The sequence below is a fragment of the Dromiciops gliroides genome, chromosome 4 (genome assembly GCF_019393635.1).
Source record: "Dromiciops gliroides isolate mDroGli1 chromosome 4, mDroGli1.pri, whole genome shotgun sequence".
Classification (NCBI taxonomy): Eukaryota; Metazoa; Chordata; class Mammalia; order Microbiotheria; family Microbiotheriidae; genus Dromiciops; species Dromiciops gliroides.
Window position 1 is genome coordinate 68,794,268 of NC_057864.1, and position 25,523 is coordinate 68,819,790.

General features: G+C 39.6%; 1 protein-coding gene across 1 annotated transcript in view; it reads left to right on the plus strand.

Moving 5' to 3' along the window:
- Positions 1 to 25,523, plus strand: part of PAPPA2 (pappalysin 2) — a 389,726-nt gene that overhangs the window by 313,157 nt on the left and 51,046 nt on the right. The window contains 1 exon segment of the mRNA XM_044003126.1: positions 16,547 to 16,618. Within this exon segment, the coding sequence (XP_043859061.1) occupies positions 16,547 to 16,618 (72 nt within the window).

Consider the following 25,523-nt stretch of genomic DNA (forward strand, 5'->3'; position numbering starts at 1 on the left):
TTTGTTATATCTGCTATACAAATGAAACATATAGGAGATCTTTTGTGCATTTTAAATTTTGATGAGCATTTTCTTGAAGATAGGCTGATCAATTACCTAAGAAAAAAAATCATCTCATTATTAAGTCACTTCTCTATGTCAATTCTGTTCCTACTCCCGACCCATCCCAGAACTCCCCACATACACATTTATAAGAGCTAGCTTTATGTATTGCTTCTGCTTTATAAATTTTAGGTATGATTTTTATAGCATAATATTTACTTGAGAAATGCCATTGCTATTCTAAAGTTAGTACATTGGTGACATGATAAAACAGAAAAAAGCCTTGGACTGAATCCTAGTTCTGCTACTTCTAATTTTTGTGACTTTGGACAAGTCCAGGACATTGGATCTGGACGTTATCTTTGTGGATCTTGGTCTTAATTTCCTCATCTGTAAAAAAGGGGGTGTTGGACTAGATGTTCCCTCAGGTTGCTTTCAGCACTTGAATCCCTATGATGAAAACTTCTGATGGAAAAGAATGATGGAAATAATTTTGGAATTATTTGTTGTGGTGATCAGTTTTTCACAAGACATATTTTTCCTTACATTTTCATTGTTATGATCATATATCACTTTTTTTCACATGTAAGATAAACTGTAGCTTCTCAACATTCACCTACTTCCCACAGTACAGATTAAAAGGGCCTGTCTAGATCAAGTATTTGAATTACTGTGTTATTTCACTTTTCCATATTGAAAGGAAGTAATATATAAAAAGATATAAAAATGCTAAAGTGTAAAGAAGAGAACATTTTAGTAGATGGAGCTTCCAGTGGTCATTAAGCATTTCCTACTTTAATATATTTATTTGTTAACCCATATTTATTGATTGCCTAAGTACAAGTTCACCATTCTAAATCAATAATTAATTCAAATACTTTTGTTCTTTGACAGTACCAGAGATGGATTACCTCACCTTCTCTGGTCTGCTCCCAAGCCTCTCAATAGTTCTTTTAAATATCTCTGAGACAGAAATGATTGTTTAGGTATCTACCCCAAAAGGAAGTTATCGAAAGTAAAAAATAAATAAATGAATAATGTTTACTTATTCTATTATTTTCCCTTTCTGTATCATCATCATCAACAACAACATTATCATTTTTAGCAGAGATAAATGAACTTTTTAAATACACACTGACAAGTGTTCACTTTTTTATGAGCTCCTATTTGCTTCTAATCTTGCAAAAGGCTTTTGGTACATGTTGATTATCCTTTAATTAAAAAAGATAAGTCTTTAAGTATTGTGTGACTGGGGAAAGCGAGGAGGGAGAATAATGAGTTTGAGATTAAAATTCACTTACAATTTCTTCTCCCTTGGGATTTTCTGAAGTGAATCATGGTATTACCTATACTTTCCATTTAAGAGGAAGTCATTGTTATAGGCAGAGCTTACATAAAGTCACACAACTGAAACATTTTTGCAATAACATCATTAATGTATTATGACCAAATACTTTTTGCCCAATTCTCCCAAGACCAGACCAATTACTCTATGTGGTTCCAATTGATTCTTTGGGGTTTTTTAGGTTATTAATTTTCACATGGAGAAGTTAAACACTTTATACAAACAGTTCATATGTAAAGAAGGGCCTTGCCTTCTCCCTTAGGAGTCCTTAATGATTGGTGAGTCCTTGCCTAGGACCACTCAAATCTCCAAACTTTTCTACTTCCACACCAGCTTCATAGCCCTCTTATGGTATCCACTCACTCTTTCCATCTCCTCTTCACATATTTTTCCCATTTTTTTTTCAGTGAGGTAATTGGGGTTAAGTGACTTGCCCAGGGTCACACAGCTAGTAAGTGTTAAGTGTCTGAGGCCGGATTTGAACTCAGGTACTCCTGACTCCAGGGCCAGTGCTCTATTCACTGCGCCACCTAGCTCCCCCCCATATTTTAATGTTGCTTTCTTGCTTTTGTATCCTTGTTTAGCACAGTACTTGAATATGGTAAGTACTTGGTAAATCAATCTCTCTCTCTCTCTCTCTCTCTCTCTCTCTCTCTCTCTCTCTCTCTCTCCTCTCTCTCTTTCTCCTCCTCCTCCTCCTCCTCCTTCTCTTTCTCCTTCTCCTTCCTTTTTATTTCTTTCCTTCCTTTCCATTCACAAAAAATCATTAAGTGAATTCCTTCACCTAGCTACATTTGGAGCAAAAAGGGAAAAAAACCCCAATACCCCCCCTCCCCATTTGGAATTTTAAATACATTTAGCACATTTTAAGTGTAAAGTCCCAGTCCCGTTGGTTACCCTTCACCTCTGATTTTTAAAGAATAGGATTCCTACAGTCTAGTTTTATTCAATTTCCTTATTCTTTCAATACCACATCACAATGATTGTCCATTGTTCTGCTCGTCTGGGGGAAATGGATATTTTCCCTAGCTAAGAATATTTACTACTACTACTACTACTACTACTGCTACCTATTAACTACTACTACTTCTTCTTCTTCTTCTCTTCCTCCTCTTCCTTTTCCTCCTCCTCCTCCTTCGAATACTCCTCTTCCTTCTCCTCCTCCTCCTCCTCCTCCTCAGTATTATTTCATTCTTAAGAAATATCTCTAAACTCATCTTTACTAACTGGATATTAAACTAGAGGCCAGGTGATCCCTGACAAGGACAAAGTTACTTATTTTTTCTCCCTATCTCCTGACACTTCAGAAGGACAAACAACAACAGATGCTTCCCATTCTTGTCCTCTCTTCCTTTCCTTACCTGGAAAACTGAAAGTTCTGTCAGATGTTCATACCTAAGGCCTACCTTCTATATAGCAAAGTCTAACCAAGCAGTCCCACCCTGTTCAGACTTATTTTTGTTTCAAGTCACTGTAAAGTATTTATACTTCAAATTTTGGCTTCTCAGAATGTATTTTTAATTTATATTGAGTGGGATGGGAAATACACCCACTGACCCCTGTAATAGAGACTTGAGGAGAAAGGAGGCCGAAGCATTGATTTTATTTCTTTCGAAAGAAAGGTGTACCACACTCACTGGGACAACCAGGAGGTGTGACACACCGGGATTAGAAATCAAGCAGTTTTTTATACTTTTCACAGACATCTAATTTGAGCAAAATGCGGTAATTGGGTTCAGCAATAAATCATTCTCCTGGAATGTTCAGCGATTACTTATTTTGCAACATTTTCAGTTTCTGCAACAACTTTATCATGTCTACGTAATATCTCAGTGCAGACTCTTTGAAACAATTTTAAGTTGATATGCCTATATTTAGAAAGGGGGGGGGATAGTAGCTTCCCATTATTGCCTCTCTCTAGAAAAAAATAGAGGGAGAGAAATAGGGGGCTGTAAAGGGCTTTAAGACTTTGAGATCAGGTCACTAAGCCGAAGGGGGGGCACTTTCCATCTCAGTGGAGGGTCATATCCATATGTCCCTCTCAATATTATTGTTGTTTTAACTGCCAGAGGGCATATTAGCCATTATCACTTGTTCCTATTCAGTAATAAGAACCAATCATGGTTGGTTCCTTACATATTTCTGTAGTTATTGTTCCACTCAACATGAGAGAGCACTAGGGGAAGATACCCAGCTCTCCACAGTTCTCTGAGAGCTTGCTACCTCTCCCTAAGCTGCACCTTGTGCCGTGTGTGTTTGTGTGTGTGTGTGTGTGTGTGTGTGTGTGTGTGTGTGCTCGCTCCCATAGAAAAACAAACTCTGTTAGTCTACAGGTGTGGTCAGTAATGATTTACTTGGCTTACCCTCCACCCACTGGGAAAACTACCCTCTTCCCTTCCCTGATGCATTTCAATGGACTTCAGTCATATAAGCATGGCATAATGGCTTCTACCACACAAACAGGATTTAATTGGATTTTATGTGTTACTTACTACTAGAAAAGCAAAATGGGATAACATAAAATATATTACAGTAAATACGTTGCAAGTTGTGGGCTGCAGGTTCTCCCAGACCCAGACTACCCACAGCTAATCTACAGGCATACCTCAAGTTCAAAAATTGAAAAGCGTAGATCAAATACTTTTGTCACTATGAGATAACAAGTACCCTTCCAATCAGACCTCTAAAAATCCAAAAAGTTGAAGAACTCCCAACCTGGGTCACTGAGACCTTCTCTGGCCATTTTTTATGATCAACCAGCTGCTGTACTTCAGCTTTTCAGGACTCCTACCTCACAGGATCATAGAAGTAGAGTAGTAATGGACCTTAGAGATCATTGGGTTGAATTCCTTTATCTTATAGATGAGGAAACAGAGACTTAGTCATAGTAAGTTACTTGTCCAGTGATAAAGAGCTACTTCTCCTGCTTCAGCACTGAGCACCTGGAGTGCCTCCATTATCATGGAAAAGGGTCTTAGCCAGGAAACTGGTCAGAAGAGCCAGGCTCACTTTGTCTCATAACCATTTTGTCTTTCCCCTAATTCTTCTTCCTTCTCTGTTCTTGAAAAAAATCCTAAGCCTGCCTATTTCTACATACCCTTTTCTTAACAATTTTTTTCTGTTACTAAAATCTTGTTCGGTATACCTACTACATGCAGAGAGATATACACACACATGTGTGCATTTATATGTGTGAATATATTACACACACATGAACATGCTACACATGTATGTGTGTATACATATACATATATAATGTGTGTGTATCAGCTAGGTGGCAAAATGGGCAGAGCACTGGGTCTGAAGTCAAGAAGACTCATTTTCCAAATCTGGCCTTGGACACTTATTGCACTTACTAGCTATGTGACCCTAGGCAAATCTCTCTCTCTCTCTCTTTTATTTTTTTTGGTGAGGCAATTGGGGTTAAGTGACTTGCCTAGGGTCACACAGCTAGTAAGTGTTAAGTGTCTGAGGCTGGATTTGAACTCAGGTCCTCCTGACTCCAGGGCCAGTACTCTATCCACTGTGCCACCTAGCTGCCCTATAGGCAAATCTCTTCACCCTGTTTCCCTAAGTTCCTCATTTATAAAATGATCTGGAGAGGAAAATGGCATACCACTCCAGTATTTCTTTCTTTCTTTCTTTCTTTCTTTCTTTCTTTCTTTCTTTCTTTCTTTCTTTCTTTCTTTCTTTCTTTCTTTCTTTCTTTCTTTCTTTCTTCCTTCCTTCCTTCCTTCCTTCCTTCCTTCCTTCCTTCCTTCCTTCCTTCCTTCCTTCCTTCCTTCCTTCCTTCCTTCCTTCCTTTCTTCCTTCCTTCCTTCCTTTCTTTCACAGGGCAATGGGGGTTAAGTGACTTGCCCAGGGTCACACAGCTAGTGTCAAGTGTCTGAGGCCAGATTTGAACTCAGGTACTCCTGAATCCAGGACTGGTGCTTTATCCACTGTGTCACCTAGCTGCCCTCCACTCCAGTATCTTTGCCAAGAAAACTCCAAGCAGGGTCACAAAGAGTAGGACATGACCTAAAAATGACTGAACTACAGCAACAACTACACACACACAAACACACACACCCCTATATAGTTTCTTAGATTCTAAAGAGCTTGGAACTCACTGTAGAAAAAGCACCATGATTCAAAATAGAATTAAAAGCTTGCTCCTGGGGCAGCTAGGTGGCACAGTGGATAGAGTACTGGCCCTGAAGTCAGGAGTACCTGAGTTCAAATCTGGCCTCAGACATTTAACACTTACTAGCTGTGTGACCCTGGGCAAGTCACTTAACCCCAATTGCCTCACTAAAAAAAAAAAAAAAAAGCTTGCTTCAGCTACCTTGTATTTCAATCACCAATATCAGGAATAAAGGAACAATCACATACAGTGAGAACCTTATCTTTAAAAGTAAAAACAAAACAAAAAACTTTCCCTATTGCAAAACAGACAGAAGTATGAAGTTGGAGGATTGATTGGAAACAATGCGAATGAATTAGTGTTATTTTTGTTGTGAGTTCCAAGCTCTTTAGAACCAATTGTAAACAGGTTCTGTAACATGAACGTTGAGTTTACCCTCAGTGAACATTTATAGGAGGATTTGGACAAGAGTCTTCCAGAGTGAAGCAGCAAGCATAAGTTGCATGTCTACATTGTTACAGGGAGTAGTATTCACATTGAGAACTTCATAATTCATTGCAATATGGATGGATTAAAGGGGGGAAATCATGCATTCTTTTTTGCATCTTTTAAATTCATAGTACCTATAAGGAGTAAATCCTCTCAGCAGAGTTGTTAGTTCTTCCTTAACACCCTTCTTGGATGTTCATTCACCTTTGGTGTCCACCTGACACCCCATTCTCACTTGTGGCTCCAAGAAGCTGTAGCAGATGCAGTGGCCCTACTTCAGTAAAACTGTCTTCACAGACGGTGTAAACAAGGTTGAGGGCTCAAACCCATCATCACTGAGTTAGGGGATGTCTACTCCAAGCATGTGAAGACTTTCCCCCGGCAGAATTGGACGACCAGAACACTTTGTTCCAATGGTCATGAAGACAACTGAAATAGTCACTGTGTGTACTTAGAGCTTTGTTAGATATAAAAAATGCCAGTCAGCCACCTGCAATCCTGGCCCATTGTCAGTTGCCCTGACTTTTGCTTGACACTGAAGTTCAATGATTCTGGAAGAGAGAGTGAAATTTCTGACTTTGTGAATCTCTGCCTCACTTAAGTCCAATTCACATGCAAGTAAAGAAATCACTTGTGACGTCATTGGTCCTCTTTGAAAATGAAGGACAAACAGTAACAACAATAACAACCTATAAAGAGACATTTAAAAAAATAGGGGGGATGTAGTGATTTTTAGACTTTTCCTTCATCAACAAATAGACATTTTTTTGCCAGCCCAATAGTGAAGAGAACATCCTATTAGTACCCCAATGACTCCTAGTATCATAGAGCATCTTACCATTTCTACCAGCAAGCAAATATTAAACAACAAATGTTTGTTCCCCTAGTACTGACTATATCAAGAAAGTATAGTACTATAATTTAGACTTTTAAAAACCCAGTTTTGTTTAAATGTTGGTAGTTTGCATTTTTGACAATGCATTGCCCACAAGTGGTTCACTTGGGGACTGATTTAATGGAAGGAGAATAATGGCCATTCATTAAAACAAAGCATGATTAAATGTGCCTAGAGTACTTGAAGTCGATTTTCCTTAGTATTTAAATCTGGTCTTCATCCTCTTTCCTACCCATTTAGTGTAATTGCCACCTGAGCATTCCATTCCCTCTCCTTCCCTTCCTTTCTTTCTGTACTCTTTTTCCCTTGACAATTTCATCCATTCTTATGGCTCTATTACCCATATTTAGTTGGTTACCAAATATATCTCTAGTCAGTCTCACTACAGTTCTATACCCACAGCTCTTGAAGAAAGCATGGTAAAATGAGAAATTCCCTGTCTCCAGAGTCAGTTGGCATGGGTGCAAATTCTGCCACTGGCATTTTGTACCTATGTGATCTTGGGCAAGTCATTTAACCCCTATGGACCTTCATTTCTTTATTTGGAAAATGCGGCAGAATTGGGGGTTGGACCAGATGGCTTCAAAGGTCCTTTTCAGCTCCAATTGTCTCATGCTGTATGACGTCTACTTGCTGATAGCACATATCTATGTGGATGTTATACTGTCACCTCAAATTCAAAATGTCCAAAATTAGCTTATTATATTTTCCTCTAAACCTGCTTCTGACTATGGTACTACTATTCACCAGTTTTTCATGTTTATAACCTTCATAATTATTATCTTTGATTCCTCCCTCCCTCCCTCAACTTCAAAATGCAGTCAGTTACTGAGTCCTGATGGTTCCACCACAGAAATGCCTTTCCAGTCCATCCTTTCTGCTCTATTCCAACCACTACCACTTGGGTTTAGATTTTCTTTGCTGTCTGCCAAGATTATTTCCATGGTATCCTACCAGGCTTTTTCATTTCCTCTCAACCCTCACTAATCCATTCTCAAAAATGCTGCCTGAATAACCTTTCTGTTATATAACTCCTCTGCTCAAAATTCTTCAGTGTCTCCCTATTGCCTATCAATTAATAGTCAAATTCCTTAAATTGTCATTCAAGGATTCCCACAGTTGATGCTTCATTATCTTTGGACTGTTCTCATGTAGCTATCCTTAAAGCATGCTACACTTTAGCCAAACTCTACTGTTCCTTTCTCTGCACATTCCCTGCCCTGTCCTGGCTTGGCTGAGATGTCCTCTCTCTCTCTCTCTTTATATACAAAATATTGCATTCCCTCCCTCCTTCTCTCTCTTCCTTCCTTTTCTCTCTTCCTTCCTTATCTCTTTTCCTTCCTTCTCTTTCTTCCTTCCTTCCTTCCTTCCTTCCTTCCTTCCTTCCTTCCTTCCTTCCTTCCTTCCTTCCTTCCTTCCTTCCTTCCTTCCTTCCTTCCTTCCTTCCTTCCGTCCTCCCTCTCTTCCTCTATTCTTCCCTCCCTCCCTTCTTCCCTTCATATATATTTCCCATCTCTTCCATCCAGTTAGTCTCTTATTCCAAAAATTTAAAAAGAAGATACAGCTCAGAAAATTCAGCTGTCTGAAAGCATATTTGTGTGACAACATACTCGACATTCTCATCTAAGATCCCCTCACCTTTCTAATGAAAGGAACAAGGTATGTTTTTCATTTCTGCTCTGGAGTAGTTTGGTCATTATAATCATATTGAACTCAATTTCATTTTATTCTTCTTTCCATTTGCATTGTTGTAGTTATATATATAATTTTATTTTTCTATTTACTTTGCTAAATCAACTCACATAAATCTCATCTCTCTGAATTCTTCATTTTTTTTGGTGCAGTAATATTCCATTATATTTATTTGCCACAATTGTATAATTATTCCTCAATCAATGGACATTAACTTTTATGGAATTTCTTTCCTTCCTTTAAATAAGTTCTATCCTCTTGTCCAATTTAAATGCCCCAAATCCACAAAAGCCCACTACATATTCCACCTCTTATTTTCTGCAGATTTTCAATAGGACTCTCCTGGTTTGGACCCCCATCATCTCGCATGTGTACAACTGCAATGGTCTCTTATTTGATTTCCTTTCTTTTAGTCTCTTCCACTCTTTTTTTTTTTACCTCCACCTAGATGTCAAATTGATATTCCTACTACCGAGATCTGAGTATGTCACTTCCTTAATTAAAAATCTTTAATTACTTCCTATCACCTACAAGGATAAACTGCAAGCTCTTCAACATGTCACCTAAGGCCTTAGGTAGTATGGCTCTCATCTACCTTTTCAAACTGATTTTATATTATTTCCCTTTGTGCACTCTCTGTTTCAGTGAACTTGTCAAGTTAGCTATTTTATGGACACAAAAACGTGCATCATTCTATTTCCTGACTCCATGGCTTTGTACAATTGTACTTTGTACAACTCTGGGCAATTGTTCTATTTCCACACAATATTCTCTTCTTCCCTAACCCCAGCCCTTTGAATTTCTAATTTCCTTCAAAACCTAGCTCAAGTAACATTACATGTTGGAGGCTATTCCCAACCGAACCATAACACACCTTCCTCCCCCATTGCTGTCACTTTCTCTCTCTTGATATTGTATTGCTTTGTATTTAAAAACCCCATAAAATCACTTTGTATACCCTTCTATATAATATTAGCCAATAATAATGACTAGCATTTATATAATCTTTTAAGGTTTGCAAAGCACATAACAAAATCTCATTTTATCCTCATGACAATCCTGGAGAGGGGGGAATAGATGCTATTAATATCCCCATTTTACACACTAGGAAACTAAGGAAGACAGGTTAAGATACTTGTGCAGGGTCATATCTAGTGAGTATCTCAAGTTGAATTTAAAACCAGGTCTGTCTGACACTGGCTCAACCTTCTATCCACCGGGCAGTCTAGCCACCTAGCTATGTTAGTTGCGTTTACTTATTTGTGTACATATTATATTGTCCTAATAGATTTCATGGTCCTTGAGGACAGGGAATGTTTTGATGTTGTTTTTTTCTTTGTATTCTTAGCCTTCAGTGAAGTGTCCTGCCCATAGTAATCATCTAATAATATTTGTTGCATTTATTATTTTTTCCTATAATTGCTTCTTCATATACTTTTCCCTTATGTATCCATTTATTGACAGATATTTTATTTGCATCTGTAGCAGGGGGTGAACTGGTAGCCCTTGAGAGAATGCTACAAATCTCTTAGTACTCTATTCTTGCATACCCAATATGTCAACTATTGGTGGGGATCTTTCAAGGGGAAGAAGTAAAATTTGTACTGATCTTTCATCTGCTAATAGTAGTTGTGGGGAAGATCAGACCAACATTCTACTTCCTTTCTCACAGCCATTTTTCTGACTTGACCTTGAACATCTACCACCCTCATTCTGCTATTAGAACAATGTATTGTTTTACCTTAAATCAAGGCAATCCCAGGATATATATTACATGTATGACTCTGGACAAGTCACTTACCTTCTGTGCCTCAGTTTTCTTATCTATAAAATAAAAGAGGTGGGATTCAGTGGCCTTTATTCCACTTCTAAATATATGTACCTAGATACTATAGCCTTGTCTGTCCTGTCTCAAATTCTAGGACCTGGAGGCAAGATAAGCTTCCAGCTATGGATGGCAATGTTATTGTTGTTCAAACATGTCAGTTGTATATGACTCTTCATGACCCTATTTTGTGCTTTCTTGGCAAATATACTGAAGTAGTTTGCCATTTCCTTCTCCTACTCAGTTTATGGATAAGGAAATTGAGGCAAACAGGGTTGATTGCCTTGCCCAGGATCACAGAGCTAGAACTCAAGCAATTCAATATAAGTTATACATGAGCAGTCATGTAAAACATTTCCACATTAGTCAGGTTGTTAAAGAAAACAGACAAAAACAAAACTTTAGTTAAAGGAACTAACAAAAATTATGCTTCAATATATGTATTCAGATACCATTAGTTCTCTCTCTGTAGATGGATTGTAGTTTTCATAAGGCCTTTGGAGCTGTCTTGGATCATTGCACTGCTGAAAATAACCAAGTCATTCACAGCAGATCATCTCACAATATTGCTGTTATTTTGTATATATAGTACATTTCACTTTGCATCAGCTCATGCAGGTCCTTCCAGGTCTTTCTGATAACATCCTGCTCATCAGTTTTTTTTTAATAGTAAACTACATTTATATAGTACTTTAAAGAGAGATTTCTTTAGAATAAATTCATGAGGTTGATTATTGCAACAAGAGTAATAGATAACATTTATATAGCACCTTATACTTGACAAAGAATTTTCTTCACAGTAGTTTAGCAAAACACCATACATTTTGTCATCCTCATCAATTAATCATCATACAGCAATACTCAGCATCATCTTCAGTCAGTCTTTATCATTAGTCAATCCTTATCTTCATCATTCAGTCCTCCTAATCATCAATTAGTCCTCATGAGTAATCAATCCTCATCAGTCAATCCTCATCTTCCTCCAATCATCAGCAATCCATCAATCAATAATAATCATCATCATGCATTACTCTTGCCTCTGCTTCAAAATTTTTTACAGTTACTATTGTTAACTGTTTCCCTCCATCCTATTCCCTCCCCATAATATTTACTCTATTTTCTATCTTTTTTATCCTATCCCTCCACAAACATGTTTTGCTCTGGACTGCACCCTCCCCTACTCTTCCCTTCCTTCTTTCCCCCATCCTTCCTTGTCTCCTTCCCCTCCTATTTTCCTGCAGGGTTGGATAGATGACTCCACCTAATTAAGTATGTATGTTATTCCCACCTTGAGCCAACTTTTATGAAAGTAAGGTCTTTGAGCCAATTCTGATGAGTGTAAGGCTCATTCCCTGCCCAGCTACTTCCCCATCTCTTCCCCTACTCCATAAGCCCTTTCCTGCTTCTTTCATGTGAGATTTCACTCCATTCTACCTCTCCCCTTCCCCCTCCCCCAGTACAATCCTCTCCCCCCTCAATTTTACCCTAAAGATATCATCATGGGGCAGCTAGGTGACACAGTGGACAAAGCATCCACCGTGGTCCCAGGAGGACCCAAGCCCAAATCTGGCCTCAGACTCAAGACACTATCAACTCCATGACACCAGTCATGCCATCCAACCATGACCACCCTACAAAAAGATAAACAAAAAATAAATACTTTACAGATATCTTCCCTTCATAATCAATTGCCACCTGTGCCCTCTGTCTAAATATATTCCTATCATCTGCCCTAAATACTGAGAAAGTTCTTATGAGTTAGACGTATTATCTTCCCATGTAGGAATGTAAACAGTTTAACTATTTAACATCCCTCATGATTTCTTTTTCCTGTTTACCTTTTTATGCTTCTCCAGGGTCTTATATTTGAAAGTTGAATTTTCTATTTGGTTTCAGGTCTTTTCATCACAAATACCTGAAAGTAATCTTTTTCATTGAAGTCCCATTCTTTCACCTCAAAGATTATACTCAGTTTTGCTGGGTAGGTGATTCTTGGTTGTAATCCCAATTCCTTTGCCTTCTGGAATATTATATTCCATGCCCTCCCATTCTTTAATGCATAAACTGCTAGATCCTGTGTTATTCTGACCATGGCACCACAGTACTTGAATTGTTTCTTTCTGGCTGCTTACAATATTTTCTCCTTGACCCGAGATCTCTGGAATTTGGCTATAATATTATATATTATATATTATAATATTATAATATTATATATTATAATAGATTGGTGGAGTCTTTCAATTTCTACCTTACCTTCTGCTTCTAGAATATCAGGGCAATTTTCTCTGACAATCTCTTGGAAGATGATGTATAAGCTTTTATTTTGATCATGGTTTTCATGTAGTCCAATGATTTTCAAACTATCTCTCCTGAATCTATTTTCCAGGATTGTGGTTTTTTCAAAAAGATATTTCACATTGTCCTCTATCTTTTTTATTCATTTGGATTTGTTTTTATTGTGTCTTGGTTTCTCATAAAGTCTGTTCAATCCTAATGCTTAGGCTATTATTTTCTTCACAGAGCTTTTCCATTTGGCTTTTCAAGTTGTTGACTTTTTTTCTCATGACTTTCCTGCATCGCTCTCATTTTTTCTTCTACCTCTCTTACTTTATCTTCAAAGTCCTTTTTGAGTGCCTCTATGGCTCTATGACAGGAGACCAGTTCATAGTTTTCTTGAAAGCTTTGGATGTAGGAGCCCTGACATTGATATCTTCTTCTGAGGGTGAACCTTGATCTCCCTTGTCACTAATGAAACTTTCTATGGTCCACATCTTTGTCTGCTCATCTTGCCCACCTATTTCTTGTCCTTTAACTCCTTCTTAAAGTGGGGCACTGCTTCCAGGCTGCACTGTCCCAAGATTCAGGGGGTTTAAGGTGGTTTGATTTAAGGAATGGCAGGTTCTTTACTCACCTGGTCTGTGCTCTGGTCTGTAAATAACCTCAAGCTTACTTGCTCTTCAACCAGGAAACAAAATTTTGTTTTGTTGAGTTGATAGCTTCAGCAAGCCTGTGCTCCATCCCCCACCTGGACTTGCCACTCAAAATTGCTTCCTCATTTCCAGCAGCTGGGGTAGAACAACTAAATTCAATATAGTGGTCAAATCACCCAGTGTCTCATGCCTTATTGGTACTCAATTCTTGATTAATTGACCTCTGGGGAAGTTTGAACAATCTGGAGCACATGCTATGTTTTGACAAGGACATGCAATTATATAGGGGTGTTCAAGGAGGACTACTACCTCTGGTGTGAGGACTTGCCAAGCCCTTTACAAGGCTGCTCATTTACTTTTGGTATCCACCTTCACCCAACTCTCATCTGTGACTCCAAGAAACCATAGCATGCCCAGTGGCCACAACTTCATGAAACATCTCAGCAGATAAGATAAACCAATTTGAGGGTAACCAACAGACCTCAAACCCATCATCAGTGAATTAAGGAGACGTTTACCCCAAGGATGTAAAGATTTTCCCTTGGTGGAATGGAAAAGTCCAGTGGTCCTTAGCATCCCTCTTTCTAATGTCATCTCCAATTATAAAATCTTATCAGTTTCTGATGTTGAACCATTCCATATTGGGTGGAAGCACTTATAATCCCAAGACTCTTGGGTTCAGGTTCCTGGGATATTTCTTAGGGTGTGAGTAGAGATGGTTGTGGTAGTTTAACCTGTTTTGGGCATTCTGCCTTGTCTCTTCTTCAGGGTCTCTTATGGTTTTAGCTAGGCTGGCTTGCCTGTCCTATGAGTTGAATTAGTTCTCAGTTGGTGTAGATGGCTGTTTCCTTGTCCACAAGAATTTCCTCAATGGAAACAGGACTGCTGTTCTGAGGGTAGAGTCACCCCGAAGGTTCCTGGAGTTTTCCATGTGTTATTAGTAGTTGGTCAGCAGCTGTTGCTCATGGTGATGAGGGAGATGGGCCCCAGCTTCACAGTGATTTGTCCCTCAATTATATCTAGGGGTGCTGAGCTACAAACAGGTCTGTCGTTCTTTCCATTCCCCCAGATCTTGGGTTCAGGATGCCAGGCTATGTCTCTCAGGATCTGGGAGGAGATGGTGGACAAGTTGTTAGTGATCAGTGATGATTTGATTCCTCAGAACATACTGGATTCTGTCTCTTTCTCCAAATGCCTTGCAGGTTCAGCTATGAGTATTATTAAACAAGATCAAGCATCTCCTTCTTTTGATTCCTTCATCTAGCTATTTATTGAATGCTTGATAGATGGAGAGCAGTATGTTAAGCCTGTGTGGGAGGAGGGGGAATAAAGTGATGAATGAAAACCAATCCTGACCCATAAGGCATTTATAATCTTTTAGGGGAGAGTAGACATGTATGCAAACAAATAACTATAATACTTGTCAGAATTTAGACTATTAGGGAAGAATACCCACCTGAATTACAGAATATTTTAAAATATATGAATAGTAATTGTTATTTGCAACTAGCAAAACTACTAGCTATTGCCAAGCAGGACTCTTGAGAGACCTGATTCGATAAATTAGCCAAGTATCATTTATGTACATTAATTGTTTACATATAAATGAGTGATTCTAAAGTGGTTTAAAGCAGCCCTGAGTAGTCTCCTTTAAGTTGGCACAACTCATCATCATCCATCCCTTTTATTCTTTTTGTTTTCTTTGACATTCTTTTTCTCCCCACAATGCAACATAGCCTTTAACTATATCTTTGTTTTTATCACAATTCTAAATTAGATGGGTTCAGATGGTTGGGATTTTATTGGGGGGCATGGCTATTCTATGATTTGTGTAGTAAAAATGCCTCACCACCCACCATGACCTCCCCTCCCCCATTTAAAATAAGTCTGGCAGGTCCTGTTTTAATTGGTCATCATCCTGATCATTCACCTGGCTGAACTGTCTAATATGTGTATCAGTAGTCTGATTGTTGTACTGTGTAAGCATTCTAAAGTAAATTGCTTCAATTTTAAGAGGCATAAACTTTCTTTTTTTTTAAGGAAGAACTCTCACCTCACCAGACTGTTCCTTTCTTCATAATATTGGCTATTGAAATACTGGTGCTTGTGTGTGTTTGGGGGAGGGGGGTAGAGAAGGTAGCCAGATGAGGAGAAAGCTTTTGTTTCTGTTTTGGATCAGGCTGTTTTCTCTGCAGAGAGTTCCTTGGAACCTCAGAATCCAGCAATATTGAAAAGTACTTAGATATGTCAACAATGAGTTTTCATTCCACTCAGGGCACAGGACTCCAAACACAGTCATATGGGCATCCAGCAGTGATGTTTTGAAATCTGGGAGTACTGGGTGTTGGGCAGGAGTGAACTGCCCCCTCCTTAAGCTTTCCTTTGGTGTCATGCTGATCCCCAGCTGCTTCAAAGGGCTGTATTTATGAGGTGCTTAAACAATGAGTGTTCCCCCTTTTATGGCCTATGGAAGGGAGGGATTTATAGCTTTGACAAGAGCACAGTGAGAGCTCAATGGACTTCTATTCCTTATTTAGTCATTTACATCATGGGGATCAGAGGTCCAGGGGCCATGTCTATTCAGAGCCTGATTACTTCCTATAAGGCTATACTATGAGTCTGGAAGATTTCAGGAAAGCTCAACTCGCTGTGGTCCTTTCAATAGAAAGTAGGATCATAGATTTATAGTTGGAAGGGACCTTGGAAGTCATCTTGTCCAGTCCCATCGTGTTACTCAGAGAACTGAAGCCCAGAGAGCAGTGACTTGCCTAAGGTCATACAGAAAGTAAGAGGCCAAATCAAGATTCCAGTCCAGTTCCTTGGACTGCAAATACAGAAATTTAAAAGAAAATCTACTAACAAGTATTTGCCTTCTTATAGGAAAATGTCCTGGGGGCTTAACTCTAGTAGGTGGAACTCACAGGAATATATGAATCTCATAAAGTGGACCTAAGCTCAGGGAAGTTATCAGTCTTCTTTTTTAAATTTTTTTTTTTTTGGCAAGGCAATGAGGGTTAAGTGACTTGCCCTGGGTCACACAGCTAGTAAATGTCAAGTGTCTGGATCTGGATTTGAACTCACATCCTCCTGAATCCAGGGCCAGTTCTCTATCTACTATGCCACCTAGCTGCCCCCATTATGGGTCTTCTTAATTTCTCTTCCCCCTGAAATAATACTTTGTTTTCCTCCCTCTCCTTCTCAGAACATAGTGTGTACTGGAAGACGGAGATGGCACCCAGATCCCAGTCTGGTTCACTGCATCCAGTCATGTGAGGTAAGCTGATTTATTCCTCTCCCAGGTCCTGACCTAAAGTAAAGGTGAGTATTTCACCATACCTCTTTACCCCATTAGAAGATCCTTTCATTCACTTTTTCCTCATGACTCTGAACGTTTTGAAACCTACACAAATTAGGGGATGGGTCCTCTGAAGTTGAGATTTCTTTGAGTGAAATCTCTAAAATTTCTGTTTTGTCATGGACTTTAAGAGTACCTAACAGTATCTGTGAAAGTATTTTTACTTGTAGATGTAATCAAGTCTTGACCCAGTGAAGGAATAATTATAGCTCGTAATAACTAACCTTTCTTTAGTACTTTAAGCTTAGCAAAAGCACTTTACATACATGATTTCATTTGAAGAAGAAATAACGTTTCCATAAGCATTCTTTTTTACATTTGAAAATAGGCTCGATGATTTGGAAGCTAGAGTTGGAACCAAATAGTAGGATCAGAGGATGAATGATTTAGAGCAAGAAAAGAATTTAGATGTCATCAAGGCCAATCCCCTTATTTTATAGACAAGGAACTGAGGACCAGAATGGTTTAGTGATATGCTCGAGATCATTATAGATAATAACTGTGGAGGTATTTGGACCCAGAGCTTCAGACTCCAAAACTGGTATTCTGTTTGACTTATGTTGGTCCACTGTTCCTTCAAGACACATTTTCTTCAAGCCCATGTTCTTTAGTTGACTTTCTGGGTCAGCAACGTCGTAGATGATCAGTAATTTAAGGAATCAGAAGGGTTGGAGTTAACACAAGGTAAAATATAAGCATAGTAGTTCTGGAAGGGGGGGTAAGAGTATAAGGTTTTGGGGCAGCTAGGTGGCACAATGGATAAAAGCACCAGTCCTGGATTCAGGGGGACCTGAGTTCAAATCTGGACTCAGACATTTGACACTTACTAGCTGTGTGACCCTGGGCAAGTCACTTAGCCCCCATTGTCCTGCCAAAAAAAAAAGTATAAGGTTTCAGGGGACCCTCTCTCAGAAGGGAGTGCTTAAAGAGAACTGACATGTGAGGGAAGTGGGGGAGCTCTCCATTCGACTTGAAACCTTCCCACCCTGGAACTGGCCTGTGACAAACACTTACTTATTCCATCCTGAACCACAACCGGTTTGTCTTCCAAAGCTCTCACTGGGAATAATTAAGCTACTTAGCACTAACACTTGGGTAATCCTGGCTCATCCTTGCTCACTGGAGGCTGAGCAGTTGGCCTGCCATGTCTTCCAGCACCCCCACTCCCAAATCCCCCCAGTGCCAAATACATGCACATATTAATCCCCCTTTTCATTTGTATCTCTCTTTCATTCGATCCAATGTCTCAATGAAATCGTGATGCACATGAGACCAAAGAGAGAGGGTGAGGTTAAGGGGTGGGGGATAGAAAATAGTGGGGGAGGGGGAAAAGGGAGAGACAAGGGAAGACACCAATTTTTTTAAAGCACTCTGAGAGGAGTAAATGAAGGATACAAGTTAGTTAGCATGGAGGGTGCTTTGTTATATGATGAAAACCAACAAAACAGCTCATCTGATGCCATCATTAGGAAAACAGATGGCAGTGGGGTGGGGAGGAGGGAATGAAAGAGTGAATCATCTGCAGGGCAGGGGGTAGGGAGGGAAGGGAGGAGAAAGGCCTTGGGGGTAGGGGACCAGGGAGGGAGAGAAACACTCCGTGAACTGGGATGAGATCAAAGAGAGCCTGAGCATTCCCTTCTGTTACTCCTTCTGCATTATGATAGAAAGAGGGAAGCCAGATGACGGAGTTAGGATTTGAGTTGGGGGCTTTTGGTTTTTCCCAGACTGTAAGAATATGAAGCATTTTTGTTGTTATTCTGTCCTCCTCCTCTTCCTCAGACCCCCTCAGTGCCTATAAGATCTAACAGCCAGGGGCAGCTAGGGGGAACAGTGGATAAAGCACTGGCCCTGGATTCAGGAGGAGCTGAGTTCAAATTCAGCCTCAGACACTTAACACTTTCTAGCTGTGTGACCCTTGGCAAGTCACTTAACCTTTATTGCCCTGAAAAAAAAAAAAAGATCCAACAGCCAAAGACACTAAGGTCAACACACTGTCCCTCTTTTGAAATGGATGTGGAAGGTTTAGCAGCACAGAGTTTCCCACCTGCCCTATGGAACTGCTGACATTACATTTATGGTTGAGAATTGACCATTCTCCTACCCCATTACTCAGGCAGACAAGAAGCTTCTTGGCCAGTGCATCCCTAACCGCAGCTCCTCCCTGCCTGGGAACTAGTCCAGGCAGTTTTCTTGACAGTAAGATTATTCTAAAGTGTTGTCTGGGGCCCTCTGGGTAGGGCAGGTTTTGAAGGACCAGATATTGGCTCCTGACTCCAAAGCTGAAAGGAGAGGTACATACAGAGGGAGGGGAGGAGGAAGAAAGGAAGAGGGAATCAGGACACATGGGGATCAAAAGGAAAATAGAGAGAGAAGAAAATGTAGGTGTAAGGGAAAAGTAAAAATGTATACTCACCAGAGTGGGGAGAAAGAAAATGAGAAGTAGGGGAAGGAAAAGTGAAACAGTTGGAGTATTTTTTTTCTTTTCAATCAAAAGTAATCTAAAAATACTAAGAAGGACTGAATAGTATCAAAGTCAGACTGAGGGAAAACAGATACAGAGGCAAGCAAGGTGAAGGAAAGAAAGGGCAGGAGGAAGCCAAGACAAAATGTTCACGATACCCTAGTTAGAAATTTTTGGCATGCTGCCTTCTATGAGGACTTCTTTTCATTTCCTTTCTTTTCTGTTCTTTCTTTTTCCTTTCATCCCTCCCTTCCTTCCTTTTCCTACTTTTCTCCTCTTTCTTTTGTTCCTTCCTTTTTCTCTCCTTTTTTCTTTCTTCTCTCATTTCCTTTCTTCCCTTCCTTCCTCCCCTTCCTATTTCCCTCCTTCCACCCTTCTTCTACCTTCCCTCTTCTTTTTTTCCCTCTCTCCCTTCCTCCTTTCCTTCCTTCCTTTTTTCCTTTTCTTTCTTGTAAATATTAGATCTAAATTGAAAGCTGGTCCCTTTGAGGCAGTCCTTTCAACCTTGCAGCAGCAGGAAACATTATCCTTTATTACTTTTCAGCATGGCCCCCGCATTCCAAACCAGTCATTCACCTTATTGCCCTCAACCAACTTCTTCCTTAATGTCAGTCCTGCATTTTGGCTCAGGTCATTTCCTTTCCACCTGGAATGCCTCCCCCTGCCCAGACTGCCAATCCATACCCAAGACTTCCTCCAGGAGCCAATTCAGACCTCATTTCTTCCAGAAAACATCCTGTGACTAATTCTATCTCCTTGTAATGTAAAGGGAGAACCCCTGAATTTGGAGTCAGGTGACCAGGCTCTGTTACTTAATACAGGTGTAACATGAGACCACTCCTTTCACTCCTTTGTCTTAGTTTGCTCATCTGTAAAGTGAGGGGGTGGGACTAAATTTAACTCAAAGGCCCCTTCTAGATCTAAATTGGTGACCATTTAGTATCCTCATGCCTTCAGCTCCAAGCCTTTGCTGTGGTTGTCCATCATGCCTGTAATGCTTCTCCCCCACCCCCGCACTCTCACCTCTGCCTCTTGAAACTTCTACTTGACTTTATTCAAAGTAAGCTCAAATTTGACCATCAGCAGGAGGTCTTTTCCAGCAAACTCATTCACTTGAGTCCTCTCCTCTAAGATTCCTTCTACTCTGCATGTATCTTGTATGTAGCTATTTATTTACATGTTATCTCTCTCATTAGCAAGTAAACTATTTTAAGGCAGGGACTAATTTTGTTTTTATGCCTTTCTTAGTATCTCTAGTGCTTGGCATGCTACTTGGCACACAGTATGCCCTCAATAAATGTTTGTTGATTGATTGATTGATTGATTTTAATACAGGTTACCCAATATATAATATCAGTCTCATTCCTGTTCTCTTTTGTAATTGTTCTGTACTTCACTGGATGATAGGCTAAGAGCTGAAATGGACTTTTGTGGTGGTGGTGGGGAACCATGCAAATGAACTCCTTTAGGATTACATGTGATCATCTTCCATACTTTGCTATAGACTCCTTGAGGTAAGGGATCACATCATCTACATCTCTCATTTGTACCACAGCTTCTTTTTTAAAAATGCAAATCATTATCATATTAGTTATTCTGTATAAGAAAACTTGAGTAAAAGAAAAAAAAATGAAAGAAAGTGAAAAAATAGCATGCTTCAATCTGTGTTCAATCAATATCAGTTCTTTCTTTGGAGGTGGATAGTATGTTTCCTCAATAGTCCTTTGGGATTGTCTTGGATCATTGTATTGTTGAGAATAGTTAAGTCATTCACAGTTCTTCATCAAACAATATTGCTATCTCTGTGCACAATAATCTCTTGGTTCTGCTCACTTCACTATACAGTTCTTATAAGTCCAGGCCTTTCTCAAATCATCCTGCTTGTCATTTCTTAGAGCACAATAATATTCCATCGCCATCATATACCACAGCTTGTTTAGTCATTCCCCAATTGATGGGCTTTCCTTTGATTTCCAATTCTTAGCCACCACAAAAAAGCTGCTATAAGTATTTATTGTACAAATAGGTCTTTTTCTCTTTTGGGAGATGCCTTTGGGATATAATCCTATCAGTGTTATTGCTGGATCAAAGGGTATGCACAGTTTTATAGCCCTTTAGGCAAATTGCTCTCCAAAATGGTTGGATCTTTCCACAACTCCACTAACAGTGGATTAGCATCCCAGCTTTTCCATATCCTCTCCAACATCTGATATTTTCCTTTTTTGTTATATTTGCCACTTTGATATGTACCAAAGCTTCTTAAGAAATTGTAGGTATAGAATAAATATCTAATTAATGCAACAATGAGCTTGTTAGAATATTTTTAAATTGACTAGCCTAATTTGGGGGGCTAATCTGACTGGAGGACTAATCTGGGGACTTTTGACTATTTGACTGACTTCGTTAATTTAATGTGGGCCGTTTATAAAGTTCCACCACACTGCTCCCAAACTGATAGACTAAAGATTAAGAAGCCTCTTAACCAAATAATCCAAGCAGAGTTTATTTATGAGATACTGTTGAAAATTAGGAATACAGGGAAATAAATGTACAACCTGACTGCTTTCCTGTGGTCTCTTTCCACTGCATCTCTTTCCCACCTGCTGTCCAAACTTCTTGAATACAATAAGGGACTTAGCCACTGCCTCCGGCCTCAGGGCACGTTATACTTTCCCTGGTTTGTATTAAGGCCTGTAACCTTGTCAGCCCGGTCTCTCCTTTTCCAAACCGAACTCTCTTCTGTCCTTGTCCACGCTCCCCTCTAATCACCCCTCTCCAGTCTTGTCTCTCTATCTAGTCCGTCTCCCTCCTTGCTCCTCCTTTTCTTTCTCTATCTAACTCCCAGGTGTATATATACACCTTTTCTTCTCTCCACTCAAATCTCGGGGCTTCCTTCGCCCCCACAGACCAAGCTAATCTGCCAGTCAGAGCTGCAGCTGGTGGGGGGGGGGTGTGCTCATCTGGTATCCTTCAGATAGCCCTGCTCAGCTCAGGGAGCTGGGGGCTTTTTTTCCCCCCAGCTGTCTGACCTGGCATCTTGTATAGCCCACAGGGCTCTTTCGCTCAGCTGAAGCTGAGGAGGAAGGGGAGAGACCCTGAGGGCCTAAGGCTTTCTAATCTCAGCCAAAAGGTTGGGTCCCAAAATCAAAATAAATTTCCACAAGCTAGAGTCTAAAATGCCACTTTGAAGAAATGATTCCTTCTCCCCTACTTCCTCCTCCCATCCCAAAAGGTCAACCTCATTCAACTTACTGTTTATCTTGAACTGTGGTGACAACTGATAGAGTCATAAGGGAAGAAGAAGGAAGAGAAAGAGGAGGAGGAGGGAGAGGAGAAGAAGGAAGGGGATGTGGGAGGAAGAGGAGAAGGAGAAGGAAGAGAAGAAGAGGAAGAAGGTTAAGTAGAAGAAGAATAGAAATAAAAGTTGTTTCTATAATGTCATGGAGATATGCATAACTCACAAGCCATTGGTAAAAAAAAAATGTGGTAAATTTTTTACCAAAAAATAGGTGTATTTGAACCCAGAGCCAGAACTAAAGCTAAGTAACCATCTAGGGCATACTAATAAGAGCTCACATTTATATAGCACTATGAGATTTAGATAGGTAGATGGATAGAGAAATAGAGAGCACTTACTGTTTGCTAGTCACTGGAAATATAAATATAAACAAAAAGAAAAGCAGAGCGCTTATTTTCTAATGGAGGAAGAAAATACAAAAAAGAGCAGCTAAACAGCAAAAGGTGCCCACTGGAGGAGGGCAAGATGCCAAAGTACAGAAGATTTAGAGTAGATCCAGGAAAGGAATTGATGTGTCTGGTCTGGGCACTTCCCCCCATTGAAGTTCTGGGTAGCAACTCACTGATCAGAAGAGGGGACCTCAGCCCCTCAGAAGGCACCAAGGGAACAGATATTAAAGCCCAGAGAGTCAAAAGCAGAATTTTAAGAGAAGTTTCTAAGAGCTTTCCTCTTACTATCCCCATTTTACAGTTGGGAAAACTGAAACACAGAAAATGTAAGTGATTTGCCAGTTGTCACACATCTAATGAGGCTGTTTGTGTATGGCCTTGGACCCAACCTCATTTTCCCTCTCTAAGTTTAGTATGTTTTGCTCTTTGCCAAGCTGGCTCCAAACACAGTCATTGTGGGAGGAGAGGGGAGGGGGAAAGGAAGGGATGAGCAACTAAAGATGCTTTTTAGTCTTAATTTTTATAAGTTCAAATTTTGAACACCAGAAAATGCGGATATGTATTTTGTGGCTCCTCATCTGTGTCATAGAAAAGTCTCAAAGTCTCCAGTGAACAGTGGTACACAAAGGTGAGGTCCCTTTTAATTGTGCAGTGGGGGTTCAGATTTTAAACCTTTCTGAAGAAGTACAGATGTCCTGGCCTGGCTCTTAATCCATGCAACCTATACAGGCACAACATTAGTTATAGGAGACACAAAATCTCAAACAAAAACAAAACTTTCCCTAGAGAAGTTTGGATTCTACTAGGGAATCAGTAAATATGAAATACATAGCAAGCAAGTACAGAGTAATCTCAAAGGGAGGGATTGTTAATACTTGGGGATATTAAAAAGACATTGTGTAGGAAATGACACCTGACCTGAGCCTTTAATGAAAGGAAAGCCTTCTAGGCATGGAGGATAGACTATAGAAAGATGTGGAGTTGGGAAATGGAATATCCTGCCCAAGGAATGACAAGTAGGCCAGTTTGTCTGGAACAAGGAGTACCTGAGGGAGAAGGAAAGTAATATAAATTTTGGAAAGATAGTTTGAAGTCAGATGGTAAAAGACTTTAAATGTCAAATTAGATTTTTGTGTGTTTTATCCCAGAAGCAAGAGGGGAGGACTGATATTCTTGGGTAGGAAAGTGATATGGTCAGACCTTTGATTTAGGTTTATCAGTGTGGTAGTCCTGTATAGGATGGATTGGAAGGAAATTAGATTGGAGGGAGACCAATCTAGAAAAGCAGCTCATTACAGAGAAACTTGATGAGGGCCTAATGTAGGGTTGTGGCTGTATGGTTGGAGAGATAGCCATAGATGCAAAAGATATGAAGGCTTTCAAAAATGAATTTTCTTCAGATATAGTGTAATATGCCTTGGAATTCTGGTTTTGTACAATGGATAGGATTGGATCCTGGGCTATTCAATGTACGTGGCATGTTGACAAGACATACAAGAGAATTAATGTAGAAAAATTGACAAAGCTTGGCAAACAATTGAATGGTGCTGGGAGAAAAACAATGGAGAGCAACTCCAAGTCAGGTACTTAAATGATTTGGAGGATGTCCCATATCCCAAACAAAAATAAGAAGGTTAGGCAAAGGCTAGGTTTGACTGAGGTAGGGAAGACAATGAATTCCACTTTGGAAGTGTTGAGTTTGAAATGCCTAGAAGACATTCAGGTGGAGAAGGCCTGCATGCACTTTGTGATATGGGACAAATTTCATTAATACACTCCCTCTCCTCCCCTCCCCTCTCTCCTCCCTTTTCTTCCCAAGACACATGAAGTTTATATATAGATTTAAGAGTCATCTGTATAGGGATGAAAACTGATCCCATGACAGGTAATGAACTCACTGAAAAAGAGTATAGAGAGAGAGACCGTTGTCTCATGTATGTTGTCTCCGCTAGTTAGAATGTGAGCTCTTTGAGAACAGGTACCATCTAGGATTTTTCAGTTTGTATCCTCTGTACTAAGCACAGTGCTTGATATGTAGAAATAACTTAATAAATGCTTTAAAATGCATTTACTCATCAGCTGAAGGAAGAGAGAGATGCTATGAAGTAGAGGCAAGGAGAGAGGCCTTCCAGGCATTGGGAACAGACAGAACAAAGACACAGAGATAGGATATAGTGTGAAGAGCATGAAGAAGGCCAATTTGGCTTAACAGCAGAGTATATGAGTCAAGTCAAGACAACAAGCATTTATTAAAAATCTGTTATGTTCCAAGCACTTTGCTGATGGAGAAATATATAATGATGCTGTACAGAGATTTGGGCCAGTTTCTGAAGGATTTTAAAAGCTAATAGAGGGGGTTATGTTTTATTCTAGAGGCAATTAAATCAGTTGGATTTTTTAAAATTACTTTTTTTAATGAACAAGAACTGATTTTCTTTCTTTCAATACCCTCTAAACCTCAAAAAAAGGAAAAAGAAAACACTTTTAAAAAACAGATATGCATAGTCAAGCAAAATGAACTCTTACCTCCAAATATACAAAAAAGTATATGTTTCATTCTGCATTCTGAGTCCATTGCTTCTCTGTCAGGAGTTGGGAAGCTCCCGACATGCATGGCTCATCATTGGTCCTTTGGCTTTAGAGTCAATGAATTGATCAGAGTTCTAAAGTCACCAT